General features: G+C 37.9%; 1 protein-coding gene across 1 annotated transcript in view; it reads right to left on the bottom strand.

Moving 5' to 3' along the window:
* Positions 1–745: 745 nt before the first annotated feature.
* Samd12 (sterile alpha motif domain containing 12) overlaps positions 746–15,502 on the bottom strand; it is a 378,226-nt gene continuing 363,469 nt past the window's right edge. Inside the window, exon 5 of the mRNA XM_090339306.1 lies at positions 746–886. Within this exon, the coding sequence (XP_090195432.1) occupies positions 864–886 (23 nt within the window). The 3' untranslated portion in view covers positions 746–863. The remainder of the gene's footprint in view (positions 887–15,502) is intronic.

Below are 15,502 nucleotides of genomic sequence, written 5' to 3' on the forward strand. Positions count from 1 at the left end.
CCAACAGAATCCTCCTGCACTTGAGTATTTATAAGTGCCTGTGTTAAGTTGTACCTCGTATAAGGAAGTAAATATTCCGATCTTCAATATTTAAATATTCCAATTGCTGGGTTTCCTTCTACTTTCCTTTGGTGTTGCAAGTAATCCAGTTACTCAGCAAAATGTGAAGAGGTTAAATCTAACAGTATTATGGCCATATTTATACCAATATATCACAAATGACTGGGGATAGTCTAGGAGTGGAAGTTTGTCTTAGACAGTCTGAGCCAGAAATATGACAAGATTTAGGAAACAAAAAAAAAAGAAGACTCTTGTTTGCCTACAAGTACCAAATGTGCTAATTCATCTCAGCATAGTAATCTCATATAAAGTGCTTCAGAGTTGGACAAAACACCTTTGAACATCATAACCGACATAATCGAGACAAGGTTAACATCCTACCAAGACATATTATTGTGAACATTTCCACTGAGATTGCAGAACTGCTCTATTTTTTTTTCTAAAACATGCCATCTGCACACATAATAAAATAATCCAGTAGTTGCCATGCTAAGACAAAACTTCTAGTGAAGGGCACAGAGCCCAAAGGGAACTTGAGTTATGCACAGTGATGAAAACTGGAAGCAATTTTCCAGCTAATGGTCTGCCAGTGACCACTTGGAACAAGTTGGCACTGCATATTATGTACCTCATTTAAAAATCCATAGCATACCAGGATTTTTCCCCCCAAAGCCCATTTTTAGTCCAGTTAGTCTCTCAGTGCTCCAAGGATTTCTTCTAGCAGTGCCGTGGGTTAGTCTTTCTTAAGAGTCAGGCCATGTTCACATCAATGGCAGGGCTGCAGCTTGAAAGGCCAACTGGGTTTATGGAGAACCCTCAGCTGAGGCTGCAAGAAGAGAAAAGAGAAAACATGGTAAGTTACTTCCTTTACATTTACACTCTTGAATATTGATAGGTAGTGACTATTCTACTCAAACAAATTCCAATACCAACAGAGTTGTAGCCACAGTAATAGCTATTCAACCCAGGATGGGTTTGTGGTGGCTTGTTTGTATCGAAGGCCCTTTCCTCCTTTGGTAGAGCTTGGAAGACACCTACCCCAGAATCAGGCCAAGATGCCTGAAGGGAAGGAAAACTCAGATCACTGTAACTGGCACTCAGCCCCATGATGAATGCAAGAAGGTTGGGAAACTATTTCATGTGTGGTAGGGATTTATGTATCTGTTTGAAGTGGAGCAAGATTGGATTAAGAATGGTAGGTGGCACTTTTTTTCCCCCCAAGGGGAGTGAAAAGATAAATTTGTTTGTCTGGAAAGTTTTCTGGGGGAAAATATCTAAAAAGAAATACTGGAAGCAGTGTGGCTAGAGTTCTTGGGTTTGCTCATTAGAAGTCAGACTTAACAAATCTGATCAAGATCTGGAAAGTCTTTAAAATTTGACTAGAGATTGAACTATTTGACTTGTAACTCTGCTTTTCAAATTAGAAACGCTAAAGCTGATAGAGTTTCCTAATTTTAATTTCATATTTTCCATTATCTATCTAGATATTCTCTTATTTCTCTAGAATCAGGCACTAAGCAAGTATTATATGAATGTACCTGAATATTTTGATCAGAAAATAACAACTTCAGTTTTATTACACATGACTGTTGGAGAAGACAGAAATCTACATAGATTTTCAAGTCTAACTGGCCTTACAAAGAGTGACATAATATATAATTTGTAAGCATTTTTTTTTTGTGCCAGTCCTGGGCTTGAGCTCAGGGCCTGAGCCCTATCCTTGGACTTTCTCAAGGCTACAGCTCTACCACTTGAGCCTCAGCACCATTTCCCATTTCCAGCTTTTTTTTTTTCCTATGTGTGTGGTACCGAGGAATCGAACCCAGGTCTTCGTGCACGCTAGGCAAGCACTCTACCACTAGGCCAAACTCCCGGCCCTGTAAGCAAATTTTTGATTAAAACTTGCTATTTATTTATTTTTTTGCAGTCCTGGGGATTGAACTCAGGGACTGAGCACTGTCATTGGGCTTTTCTCAAGGTTAGTGCTCTACCACTTGAGCCATAGCACCACTTCCAGCTTTTCTATGTAGGGTATCAAGGAATCAAACCTGGGTCTTCATGCATGCTAGGCAAGCACTCTACTACTAGGCCAAACTTCTAGTCCTAAAACTTGCTATTTTTGAGAAACTGTAAAAACTAAAGGTACAATGTAAGCAATTAAATATCAAGCAGTAGTGTATATTTATGAGAAAGTTGCAATGTAAGTAAAATACTAACATATTGTTGATGGCATTAAAAACTGGCAAAATAATGACATATAGAGATTCCCTTCTTGAGTACTTGTTTGTTAAATATGGCATTTGAAATATGTAAAAATTCAATGTTAATAAAATTTTTAATAAAAATGTAAAAAAAAACCAGGGCCAGGAGTTTGGCCTAGTGGTAGAGTGCTTGCCTAGCAAGCATGAAGACCCGGGTTCGATTCTGTGGTATCACATACATAGAAAAAGCCAGAAATGGTGCTGTGGCTCAAGTGGTAGAGCTTCTAGCCTTGAGAAAGCCTCAGGACAGCATCCAGACCCTGAATTCAAGGGCCAGGACTGGCAAAAAAATAAAAAAATTAAAAAAATGTAAAAAACCCAGCAAAATAATGTCAATTTATTTTAAAATTATTAAAATGATCCCATTTTTAGGAGTGTTGCCTAAGTACATATCTAGAAAAAATGAAAAAAGAAATAGATGAAAGAGGCTACAAGCACAAATATATGATCTAAGGTTTATTTATAACAGAGGAAAAATCAGAAACAACTTGTCTCTTGTTGAAAAGTTAGTTAAGTAAATTATAGTACATTAACAAGATGGATGATTGCATGGCCATTAAAGTAATACTAATTATGATGATTATATACAACATGGTAAACAGTGAAGTTATAATATGCGATTTACACAAAACCATAAAAAAACTCTTAGTAAAAATGGTAGGACTGGATATTTTATCATCTACATGCAAAAAAAAAAATATAGGACTGGGAGCGTGGCCTTGTTAGTGATAGAGTGCTTGCCTAGAATGCACAAAGCCCTGGGTTAGATTCCTCAGTACCTCATGCACAGAAAAGGCCAGAAGTGGTGGTGTGGCTCAAGTGGTAGAGCACTAGCCTTGAGAAAGCCCAAGGACAGTGCCCAGGCCTTGAATTCAAGATCAAGTACTGGCAAAAAACAAAAAAAAATGGTGAAACTGTTAGAACTTCTTTTTGTTGTCATGATGTTTTTCAAAGTAGCAATGGAAATCTAGCTCTCAAGTTTGTGATCATGATTCTCACTTGATCCATGATCACTGACTCATTAGGATTTTAACATTCATATTTTAGAAAATATATAGTTCATAATTGTGCCAGGAGACAACACTGTAGTAATACGGAAAGCAGATAAATGGCCAGCCTTAAAGAGAGCAGTACAGCCTGTAAATGTTGCTTAGATTTTTAGGATATGGACACCTTATCCTGTTCTTGAAATCTTTCCTAAAATCAGATTTGGACAATGTGTGACCTTGGAAAAGAATGATTAGGAATAACCGGTAAAATGAACTAAAACTCATAAAGGAGAAAATGATAATAAAATTTGAGTTCCACTGAATTACTATATTTGATATCCTTGTCATAAATTGACTCAAATAACCAAGTTTCCTATGTAGACTTCCGCCAGTTCATGAAGGCAGCTGTGTGCAATGTTAGCATGTAATAATACTCATAAACTGGGCACCAATGGCTCGTGCCTGTAAAACTAGCTATTCAGGAGGCTGAGATCTGAGAATTACAGTTCAAAACCAGCCTGAGCAGGAAAGCCTGTGAGATTCTTCTTTTTTAAAAAATTATTATTGTATTTTATTGTTGCATAATGTATAAAAGGGTTACAGTCACATTTGTCAGGCAGTGGGTACATTACTACTTGAGCATTGATGCCCCTTGTCATGTTTTTCTCTTACCTTCTCTTCCCCCACTCCCTCTCAATCATCTTATTTTTCCTCTTCCTTTCCCTATTTCAAATAAACAACCAAACCTATATACAATATACCAGGTAACAAAGTCAGATACAGTAACATGTTATAAACCAAACTCTGTGAGATTCTTCTCTCCAGGTACCACCAAAAGAGCTGGAAGTATGACTGAATCAAATGGAATGTCTGCCTTTAGCAAAAAGGACAGTGACAGTGCTCATGCCATGAATTCAAGCCCCAGTACTGGCACAACATCACTAAAAAGTACTGGCAACCATGCTACTTTTTGCCAAAGCCATAGGCAGAGCCCATTATACTTGTCTTTCTTCCATGATTTCCCAATACTAATCTTGGGAAAAAAGATCATCATTGAATCTCATGGAAAAGGGAATTGATTTGCACAAGTAATATGAACCTATAGATACATGGATAGCTATGATCAAAGTTGTATTCAGACTTAGCTGAGTCACACACTGGTGAAATACAGGAGGGAGAGCACAAATATGTAAAGTGTAAGAATTCAAACCCTTTCTCCATCCTGTCTTCTAGAATCGTCTGGGTGGAATTTGTCTTTCTCTCAGTTCAATCAGCATAATGAAGGAACCTGCTGGGCAGGGTATAGAATTAAAAGCCTAAACTAATTTTACATAACAAAGAACACTTAGATACTCCTACAAGACTTGAATATAAAAGGAATGGAGGCTACATTAGACAAATTTGGGGCGTTGTATAGGGTATTTGTGTTGACCATAATGAGAGGGACTTTGGGAAAAGGTCTGACCCAAAAACAGAAGCATGCTATGATACAATATCTGCCTTTCAGTCTTTCCACACCATTTGGTAATACTTCATTTCTCTTCAATATGCATGTAGTTAACTTTGTTTCTTTTGCTTCATTACCATCTTGAATTGGGCTCCGTGAAGAAATATGAAGCCTTCATTTATACAAGGTACAGGCCTAAAATGAACCGTGAACTTATATAGGTTCTAGTGGCTCATGTCTATTATCCTAGCTACTCAGGAGACTGAGTTCTGAGGATCCAAGTTGGAAGCCATCCTCCGTAGAAAAGTCCTTGAGATTTTATCTCCAGTTATCAGTGCTCCCTCCCCCCCCCAAAAAAGGCCAGAAATGGAGCAATGGTTCAAGTGGTAGAGTAAAAAGCCTTGAACAAAAAAGCTCAGGGACAGCACCTAGACCCTGGTTTAAGCCCCAGGATCAACACAAAAACACCCTCCCCCAAAAAAGAAAAAAAAAAACCAACAACAAAAAAAGTTGAACCTTAGTCTGCAGAGGAAAAAGTTCAGCTGCCATCATTTTGCTGGAGATTTTTGTTATTCATGGTAGAAATTGTGTCCTAAAAGCAACACGACAAGGGTGGGCGGGCAGGGGAGGTATGGGTACAAATGTTAAATGGGGTAACTTTGATCACTGTTTGCATTGTATTCATAAACTGCTTTGCTAAATGGCAACTCCTTTGTACACCTACTTAAAGGAATAAAGATACAGGCGACGTGACTATGTAAAGAGGAAAACATGAGCGCGGTATGCTGGTGCAAACCTGTAATCCTAGTTATTCAGGAGGCAGATGGAAGAAGACTCAAGTTTGAAACCAATTTGGGCAAAGACAGAGGCAAGAAGACCTGTCTCAAAAACAAAATGAAAAGAGTTTGTGGTAGGGTCAAGTATTCTTTAGGAGACTCTGAGTTAATCATTAGTATAGCAACCAAACCAAACCAAACCAAGTGGCTGCCTTGACATGGTCCATGGTCTATCCCCTTTGTTCCAGCCTCCTTGCTGGAAGTATTCTTTGCTCATCTGGCCTTCTGTCCAAGATGTCTGTGGTGTGTATCCAGGTACAAGAAACATGGACCCCTCAAACTCTGCAGATCTCCTCAAGGGTCACTCACTTTATGAAGTCATCCCACCTCTGTAGACAGAAATAACTCCCTTCGATGTGTCAGCATAGCTCTTTCAACTATTTGTACCAAGCCCACAATAATAATTTTATTTTAATATAGCCATTCTTTTAAAACCATTTGTTATCTCCTTTGTTTTCCCCATCAGGGCTGGGGATGGAATCTAAGGCCTTTCACAGACCACAGACCAACTGTTCTAAGATAGAACATAGTTGTGCTAGTAGCTTTAGTGTGGCCTTGTTTGTGGACATTTGAGTAAATGCCCAGAAGTGGGATTGCTGGATCATAGAGGAGCTCTATGTTTAGTGTTTTGAGGAGGTACTATACTGCTTTCCAGAGCACTTGATCCAGTTTACATTCCCACCAACAGTCTAGTAGCTTTCCCTTTTGGTCACATCCCTGCCAGTATCTGTTATTGTTTTCCTGATAATGGCTATTCTAACAATGTTGTTTTGATTTGCATTTCTTTTATGGCCAGATATGTTGAATATTTCTTCATGTGTCTGTTGGTCATTCTTATTTCCTCTTTGGAGAAGCCTCTTTTTAATTTGTTAGCCTACTTATAAATGGGGTAGTTTCTTTGAGGATTTGTTATTGGGAGGTTTTCTTTTTTGAGCTGTAGGTATAGTTTTTATATGAGGCTTTTTCTGTTGTATAGCTACTGAAGATGATCTCCCAAAACTGTGGGCTTTCTATTTAACTTACTAGCTATGTCCTTTGCCATGCAAAGCCCTATAGTTTAATGAAATCCAATTCACCCAGACTTTCTTTGATTTGTTGTGTTTCTGTATCTTTATTTAGAAAGTTCAACCTGCGCCAAGGATCCCTCCTGTATTCTCTTATCCGTTCTTGTATCTGCTCTTACCTCTTATCTGCTTTGATCCATTTGGACTTGATTCTGGTGCAGAGTGATATATAAGGCTATAACTTCACTTTTCTACATGTCTATAGCCAATTCTGCCAACACCATCTGTTGAAGAGGCTGTCTTTATTCCATCTGATGATTTTGGCTCCTTTATCAAAGATTAGGTGGCCATAGGTCTGTGGGATCATTTCGGGGTCTTCAGTTCTATTCCATTGGTTCTCAGGTCTGTTCATGTGCCAGTGCCAAGCTATTTTTGTAACTATGGCTTTATAATAGAGTTTGAAGTTTGGTTCTGATAAACCCCCAGCACTGTTTTTCCTGCTAAGGATTGTTTTTGCTATTTGAGATCTTCTATTATTCTGCATGAATATTTCGTTAGAGAATGTTGTGGGGATACTTATGGGTATTTCATTGAATTTATAGATAGCTTTTGGCAGTATTGCCATTTTCATTATATGAATCCTCCCAGTCCAGGAGCATGGGAGGTTTTTTCACTTCCTTAAATCTGCTCTCATTTCTTTTTTCAGGTTTTTAAAGTTTTCCTTATAAAAGTCCTTTACCTAGGCATTTATTTATTTTGAGGCTATGATTTCACCCTTCCTCTTCTTGTCGTTGGCATACAGAAAAGCTACTGATATTTGTGGGTTAATTTTATACCGTTACTTTGCCAAAGTTTTGGATCAACTCAAGTAACTTGGGAGAGAACTCTATGAGGTTCTTTAAGTACAGGATCATATCATCTAAAAAGAGGGAGAGTTTTACTTCTTTTCCTATTTAGATTCCCTTTATATTTGTCCATTGCCTTATTGCTCTGGCTAGAGATTCCAATACTATATTGAAGTGGAACACATAGTGAACATCCTTAGATCATTCTTGGTAGAGGAAATGGTTTTAACTTTTCACCATTAAGTATAATGCTGTGAACCTATCTAATCCCAGGCTTTTCTTGGATAGGAGGTCTTCTATTGTGATTTCTATTTCAGTACTTGGTGTGTGTTTGTTTAGATGATTTAAATATTCTTGGTTAGTTTGGTTATATCAATATTTGCTAGAAATTCTTCCGTTCCTTCCATATTTTTAAATGTGTTACCCTAAGGGTTTGCAAAGTATTCCCTTATAATGTTTTGGATCTTGCTTGTTTCTGTCATTACAGTCCCATTCTCATCTCTGATTTTATTTATTTTTTTTGGGGGGGGGTGTCAGATTTGCTAAGGGCATGTCTATTTTGTTAATGTTTTCAAAGAATCAACTCTTTGTTTTGTTGATCCTTTTTTGTTTCTACTCTAATTCATTTAATTTTAATTATTTGTTTTTGTCTACTGGATTAGGGTCTGGCTTGTTACTTGTTTCAAATGAGCTTAAGGTACATCATTGAATTGTTGGTTTGAGATTCTACCAATCTGGTGATGTAGGAGCTCAGAGCTATAAGTTTTCCTCTGAGAACTGTCTGCTGAGTCCCAGAGGAGCTGATATTTTGTATGTTCATTTTTACTAAGTATCATGAACATTGGAATTTCCTTTCTGAACTCTTCAATAACCCACTAGTGATTCAACAATGTGTTATTCAGTTTCTATATGAGTTATAGAATTTTCAATGGTGACTTCTGGTGTTGAGCTCTAATTTTATTCCACTGTGGTCTGAGGGAACGCAGGGAATAATTTCAATATTTCTGAATTTGCAGAGATTTGCTTTGTGACATAAAATGTGCTATATTTTGGAGAATGTTCCATGTGCTTCTGAAAAGAACGAATATTCTGATGCTGCTGGGTAGAATAATCTGTATATGTCTGTTAAGTCTAATTGGTCTAGAAAATTGCTTAATTCTGAGGTTTCTCTGCTGAGTTTTTGCTAGGCTGATCTATCCAGAAGTGACAGTGCTGTGTTAAAGTCACCAAAAATTAATGTGTTTGGATCTATGTGTGATTTTAGGATAAGTAGTGTTTGTTTGATGGCATTTGGTGTATTGATATTTAGAATTTTTATATCCTCCTGGATGAGAGATCCCCTTTATTAGTATGTAATGTCCTTCTTTATCTCCTTTCACTAATTTTAATTTGAAGTATACTTTATCTGATATTAGGATTGCAACTCTGGTCTGCTTATGGGAGCTTTTTGCTTGGTAGATTTGATTCCAGACTTTCACTTTCAGAATACGTTTGATTTTGTGGGCAAGGCGTGTCTGTTGAAGACACAGATAGATGGATCTTGCTTAATATTGAGAGTTAGGATTGAGAGGTGTTTGGTACATCCTGCCATGTTATTCACCTTCTTAGGGGCTGTGCCTCATCTATTCTTGCCAAGATTATCAGGGGCCATTTCTCTACCTATATCATGAGAACAGCCTTTTATTGTTGATTAGTTCAGAATCAACAATGAGTGAGTGGGTCAGTTTTAGTACCTAGTGTTAAGAGATTAAATATGAAAAAGCTTGGTCCATCTCCAGGCCAAAACTTACCAGATATGTGCTATCAAATACCTCATGTTTTTCCAAGCTTAAATTTCTGTGCCTTTCAAACAGTGAGCATGCTTCCTACCTCAGTGGGTTGCTATGATGATGGAATAGACTCAAGAAAGTGGTTTTTGTGATGAAAAGTAGAAAAGTAACTAAAGAATGATAATTATTTGTTTTATAATAATAATAATAATAATAGTTGTCACAATTTTTCAAAATCAAGTGCTAAGAAAAGAAACAAAATGCCCAGAAGCTGAGCCTTTGTAACCTCTTCCTGCCTGCTAGGAAATAGATAGCCCCTCTTGTCTGCAAAGGACATAGTTTTCAGCTCCTGGCTTCTACTGTCTCAGATTAGCACAGATATCCACAGACAATTTGGTGATAAGGAGAGGTTGAAAGACTTCAAAGACAGGAAATGTCTTGCTTGGCAGGCAATGGCCAGCCTGGCAAAAGGGTTAAAAAACAGATCTGGAACTTGTCTATGTGGCTCTTCCTTTCCTAATCCAGCAACAATGGCTGAAGGGAAAGAACAGATATTGTGTTAGGTAGGTTTATATCACAGGAGCTAAAGTGAGCAAGTAAGTCTTAATCCCTTAAACAGATGGTTTAGTTTCTTCCACTGATAAAAGGAGGGGCCACACCATCCTTCTGAAAGAAAGTGTCTCCCTGAAACTGAAGTTTGATATTTTTAGGGTGGATACATATTCAAAAGGAGTGAGATCCATAGGTGTCTCAACATGACAAGTAATAAGCAAATTTAACAATGACGGAGTGGCTTCTACGTACCAATATAGGTAGGTGTTACCCATTGAATCTTTGCTACCATTTTACACTTCTGGGTTACATCACCCTCACAAGGCAACTGGTGAAAATGAGAGAAGGTAGATGACCTTCTTCCTATCATATTGGCAGAATGCATAGAGCTGAGACTAAAACCCAGATCTGCTCTCATCATAACCCTTCCATATCTATCTTTGTTAGGAAAACAAAGTATTTAACTGTGATAGGAATGCAGAAACAAAATCTAATAACTGCATTATGTAAAAGAATTCTAATTATGAACCCTAGGTAGAGTGTGCTGTAAAAAGAGTTTTGATCCAGAGAAAGTTAATTTCTACTTTAAGTTATTTTTTTTTAAGTTTGAAAAAATGATTCTCAGGTGCAATATTGCTTCCTAGAGAACAAGTGACAACTGCACACATTCTTGGTTATCATACTTGGGAGATAATTCTGGCATCTGGTAAAGATTGGTTGGAGACACTGCTTAAGATCCTAGATAATGCATAGGCTAGTCACCACAACAAAGAATTATCCAGCTCAAAATGTCAAAAGTGCTGAGGTTGGTTTAGAAGACACAAATCTTTTGCTTATTTTCTATTCCTGGTTGTGAGCCAAATATATCACTCTCAAAATAGGCCAAGATAAAAACCAACCTAAGTGGGCCTCTTGTATGTACAGGAAATGAGGGCTAATTTCAAACCTCACTCCCCTCTTCTATTCATCATTTTCTCATTTTATTTGATTTTATATTCAATGCAATCAAAACCTCTAATACTAAATCACTTCTAACTTCTAGAACTCTCACAGGCATACCATTATAAGAAGCAAGATTGGATGATTTAGACAGGTATGCTCAATTAATTAGTATGTGTGGAAGGAGGTAGGAGATAAAAGGAGGACAAAAGATGATTTATGTGGCAATAAAACTGAACTCTATACCCAGAATTCTGGGGGAGAGATGTTATTATGTATTTTTGGTGGCATTGATTCCATTTCTGCCAGTTTTTGCCCCTCAAAAAGGTTGAAGGAATATTTGCACTCATTGAGAGTATGACTAAGAATCAACTCTACCTTCTGACTATAGTGAAAATGGGGGTCAGAATCTCCAATAAAGTAGTTGTCAAGACATCAGAGAGCTTGAGTTAAGAATCATGATAAAGTTGATGTACACAAGCTAGTCTGTAACTTCTCACAGTTCCTATTTAACTGGAAATCACAATGAGGCCGTGATGGTTCATTTTATGTGTCAACATAATGGGGCCACAAACGTATCTAAGATGTTTGTGAGTGAAGCTAATGTTTAAATTGGTAGGCTGAGAAAAGCATATGGTCTACCCCAGTGTGGCTGGGCCCTGTTCAATTCACTGCAAGTCTGAATAGGACAAGAGATTGAGTAAGGGATAACTTACTGTCTGCCTGACTTTGCCCTGGGATTCTTCTGCCTTTAGACAAACCGTAACTATAGCATTGGCCCTTCTAGGTCTCCATCTTGCAGATCTTGGGACTGTATATGTGTATATATATATACCCCTATACATACATATATGTAAATATATAGCCATCTTATTATTCTATTTCTTCTAAGGGGATTTGTAAGTCATATAAACTCAACAGACAACATGACCACAACAATCAGTATTATCACTAATCAAGTACTTATGATGTCATGCTAAGAACTTAAGTACATTTCCCAACTATCAGTATAGACAGGTATTATAACTCCAAGTCCACGGACTTAGGAAGATAAATAACCTAAGACAGACTGTGCCTTTATGTCAGGCTATGGTTGTTACTGTAGCTAGCTAGTTGCCTATTGATTAGAGAAATGTTAGGTGGGGATTGTGAGGTCTCAAGGTTCCACGGAAACATTTTCAGATAATCATTAATACATACTTAGATGGGATAGAAAACCTTTGACTTCCATTTCTCCTCTCTCTCTCCTTCAGTTCCCCCTTTTCAGGTAGAATGTAATTTGAGTCCTCATACCCCAAAGAGATGTTGATGCTACTTCTCACAGGATTAGATAAGAACTTAGAAGAAATGGAAGATTCAGGAGACAAAGAAGTTGCTTCAACCAATATATACGGAAAGATGAGAGGGAAAGACTGCACTTGTTTAAGCAATCTTAAATCCCCTTTTCTTCATTTCTAGATATGGGAAGGGAGGTTGGTGTACTGGATGGGAAAACACTGTATTTGTTCCTTTACTATTCTGTGAGTAGAACTATTATATACAGTGAGACTCAGAAATCACTCCACATTTAAGGAGATGCTCATTGCATGGATTTGGTCACTACACATTGTACATAAGGCCAATTTTCATTCTGAACTCCACAAATACATACAATTGTTCTTTAAAGATATTAAAGTTTAACCATCTAAAACAAAAACAAACTAGAAAACCAAAACTTCTCAGATGAACTCTGTTTCCTTTTTTGCCAGTCCTGTGGCTTGAACTCTGGGCCAGAGCATGGACCTTGAGCTTCTTTTGCTTAAGGCTGGTACTCTACCACTTGAACCATAGTACCACTTGCAGCTTTTTATTTTCCTTTTTCCTTTCCTTTCCTTTTCTTTCTTTCTTTTTGTTTTTTATTTTTCTTGTCAGTCCTGGGGCTTGAACTCAGGTCCTGGGCACTATCCTTAGGTACTTTTTGCACAGGCAAGAGAGAGCTCTGCCATGTGAGTCACAGCATCACTTCCAGCTTTTTCTATGTATATGGTACTGAGGAATTGAACTCAGGGTTTCGTGCATGCTAGGCGAGCACACCACTAGGCTATGCTCCTGGCCCACTTTTAGTTTTTTCTGAGTAGTTTATTGGCGATAAGATTTTCACAGACTTTTGTCCCCAGAGTTGGCTTTGAACCACCACCCTCAGATCTGTCTCCTAAGTAGCTAGAATTAGAGACATGAGTCATTAGAGCCTGGCTTCAACTCTGATTCTTAGAGAGTAAATTGATCCTAGAGTTTCTGAGGTTTAAAAACTGACATTTCCATCTGAGATTTTCGAACTTGCTAGTACTATAGCAGCCTCCCCTAAGGAGCTTTTTAAAAATTTTGCTTTGTCCTATTTCTCTTATTCTTCACAGATTCAGAATGACCAGCGGAAAGACAGAAACATTTCGGTATTTAAGAAGGGTAATTCTCATAAACCTGACTTGGCATTAGTTTACCAAAACACCTATAACTTTCCCCCAGTGCTTAAATGCAATTGTAGAGATGGTGGGAAAATGTGGTCTATAGGCTTGCATCTCTGATATAATACAATAGGGGGAATCCTGGATATAGCAGAGCACAGTGAGCCAGAGGACAGGTAGTAGAGTTGACTGGGATGGCCTGAAGATCTGAGCAAGCTATCCAGCCCATCTTAATTCCCAAAGATTCACATATTTGAACTTACTAGCATTGTTTGATTTCTTCAGGTTTCCTCAGTTGTTAGTCCAGGAACATATACTCATTTGGACATTGATTAGAGTGTTCTGTCCTGATCTGGGTACACAGTACTTGACAGGTATGAAGACTACATCATAACACTGCATTGTATTTGAATGGTATTCTCCAATGTTTAGAAATCTCCAAGCGTGTTTGGTAGAATCCTTCTCTGGGTCTAGGGTAGACCTATGGATTTGAACTTCTAATGACATTGCAGGGATTGGTGATATGTAAGTCTAAATAACTATTTTATCTATATCTTTATCATTATTTTTAGTTTTTGTTGGGGCTTGAACTCAGTGCCTCTTTGTATTCAAAGTTAGCATTCTACCACTTGAGCCATAGCACCATTTCCTAGTTTTTTTGAGTGGTTAGCTGGAGACAAGAATCTCACAGGGACTTTTCTGCCTCGGCTTCAACCTACAATATTCATATCTCAGCCTCCTGAGTATCTTAGATTATAGATATGAGATACTGATGCCTGCCTATAATTTTTTATTTTTATATTTTGCTGGTAATAGGACTTCACCTCAGGAACTCATGCTCTCACTTGTTTGGCTTGCTTTACCACTTGAGACACAATCCCTAGCTTTTTGCTAGTTAAGTGGAGACAGAGTCGTGAGGACTTTTGCTCAGGCTGGCTTTGAATTGTGATCCTTCAGGTCTCTGGGATTACATATGTGAGGCCACTAGCACCCAGCTCTTAATAATATTCTTGAAGTACAACTGCTCTGAACCTTAAATTTCTTTTTTTTGTTAATCCTCTTTTATTTTTTTCTCTTTTTCTATTGTGATTAATAGAAGGGTTACATTATATTCACCAGATAGAAGGTGCATAACTTCACAAACATTGATCCCCTTTCTCATGACATGGTCCCCATTTCCCTTCCACCCTACCCCCACTTATCTTGATTTCTCCCCTTCCCTATCCAAATTTCAAATAACCAATTAGGCACATATAAAATATATCAGATAAGGTGAAAAATTGCAATAATATGAGGTAACCAAGGGATGGCAAAAGAAATGAGAGATAACATAGTACCTTAAGGACAACAGTCACTCATTATATGGCTTTTGTTTCCTTATCCTGGAATTCCTTACATTTAGTGTCGTACTATTTGGCCTAATGTCTAAAGATGTTGTTCTACTGTAAATCTCTGCTAGGAGAGCCCAAGGTTTCTACTGATTATGACAAATGAGGGAGACTATTGGGCCTATGTTCCTGACTTACTTCACTTAATATTTTTTCCTAGTCTTTCCATTTCCTAACAAATGGGGCAATGTCGTTCTTTCTGACAGCAGTATAGAATTCCATTGTATATAAATACCACATCTTGTTGATCCAATCCTCTACTGAGGGACATCTGGGTTGGTTCCATATCTTTGCTATGGTGAATAGTGCTGCAATGAACATCATTGTGCTAGTGGATTTAGTATGCCCTTGTTTCTGGACAATTGGGTAAATGCCAAGAAGTGGGATTGCTGAGTCATAGGGGAGCTCTATGTTTAGTCTTTGGAGGAGCTGCCATACTGCTTTCCATAGTGGTTGAATGAGTTTGCACTCCCACCAACAGTGTAGTAGTGATCCCTCCTGGCCACATCCCCTCCAGCATCTGTTGTTATTAGTTTTCTTGATCCTGGCCATTCTAACTGGAGTGAGGTGGAGTTGTTTTATGACCAGAGATGTGGAACATTTCTTCATGTGTCTATAGGCCACTCTTATTTCTTTTTCAGAGAAGACTCTCTTTAAGTCTTTGGCCCATCTTTTAATGGGATGGTTGTTACTTTGGAGATTAGTTTTGGAGTGAGTCAATTTTTTGAGCTGTTGATATATTTTAGATATGAGGCCTTTGTCCGTTGTTTGGTTAGTTAAGATCTCCCATTCTGTAGGCTTCCTAATTTACTAGCTATGTCCTTTGCCATACAGGAGCTCTACAGTTTAATGCAGTCCCACTTATCCAGCCTTTCTCTGATTTGTTGTGTTTCTTGGTCCTTTTTGAGAAAGTTTCAACCTGGACAAGGAGGCGTAGTGTGTCTCCTATTCCTTCTTGTAAAGTTTTCAGT

The sequence above is a fragment of the Megascapheus bottae genome, chromosome 9 (genome assembly GCF_031878675.1).
Source record: "Megascapheus bottae isolate mThoBot1 chromosome 9, mThoBot2.hap1, whole genome shotgun sequence".
NCBI classification, from domain to species: domain Eukaryota; kingdom Metazoa; phylum Chordata; class Mammalia; order Rodentia; family Geomyidae; genus Megascapheus; species Megascapheus bottae.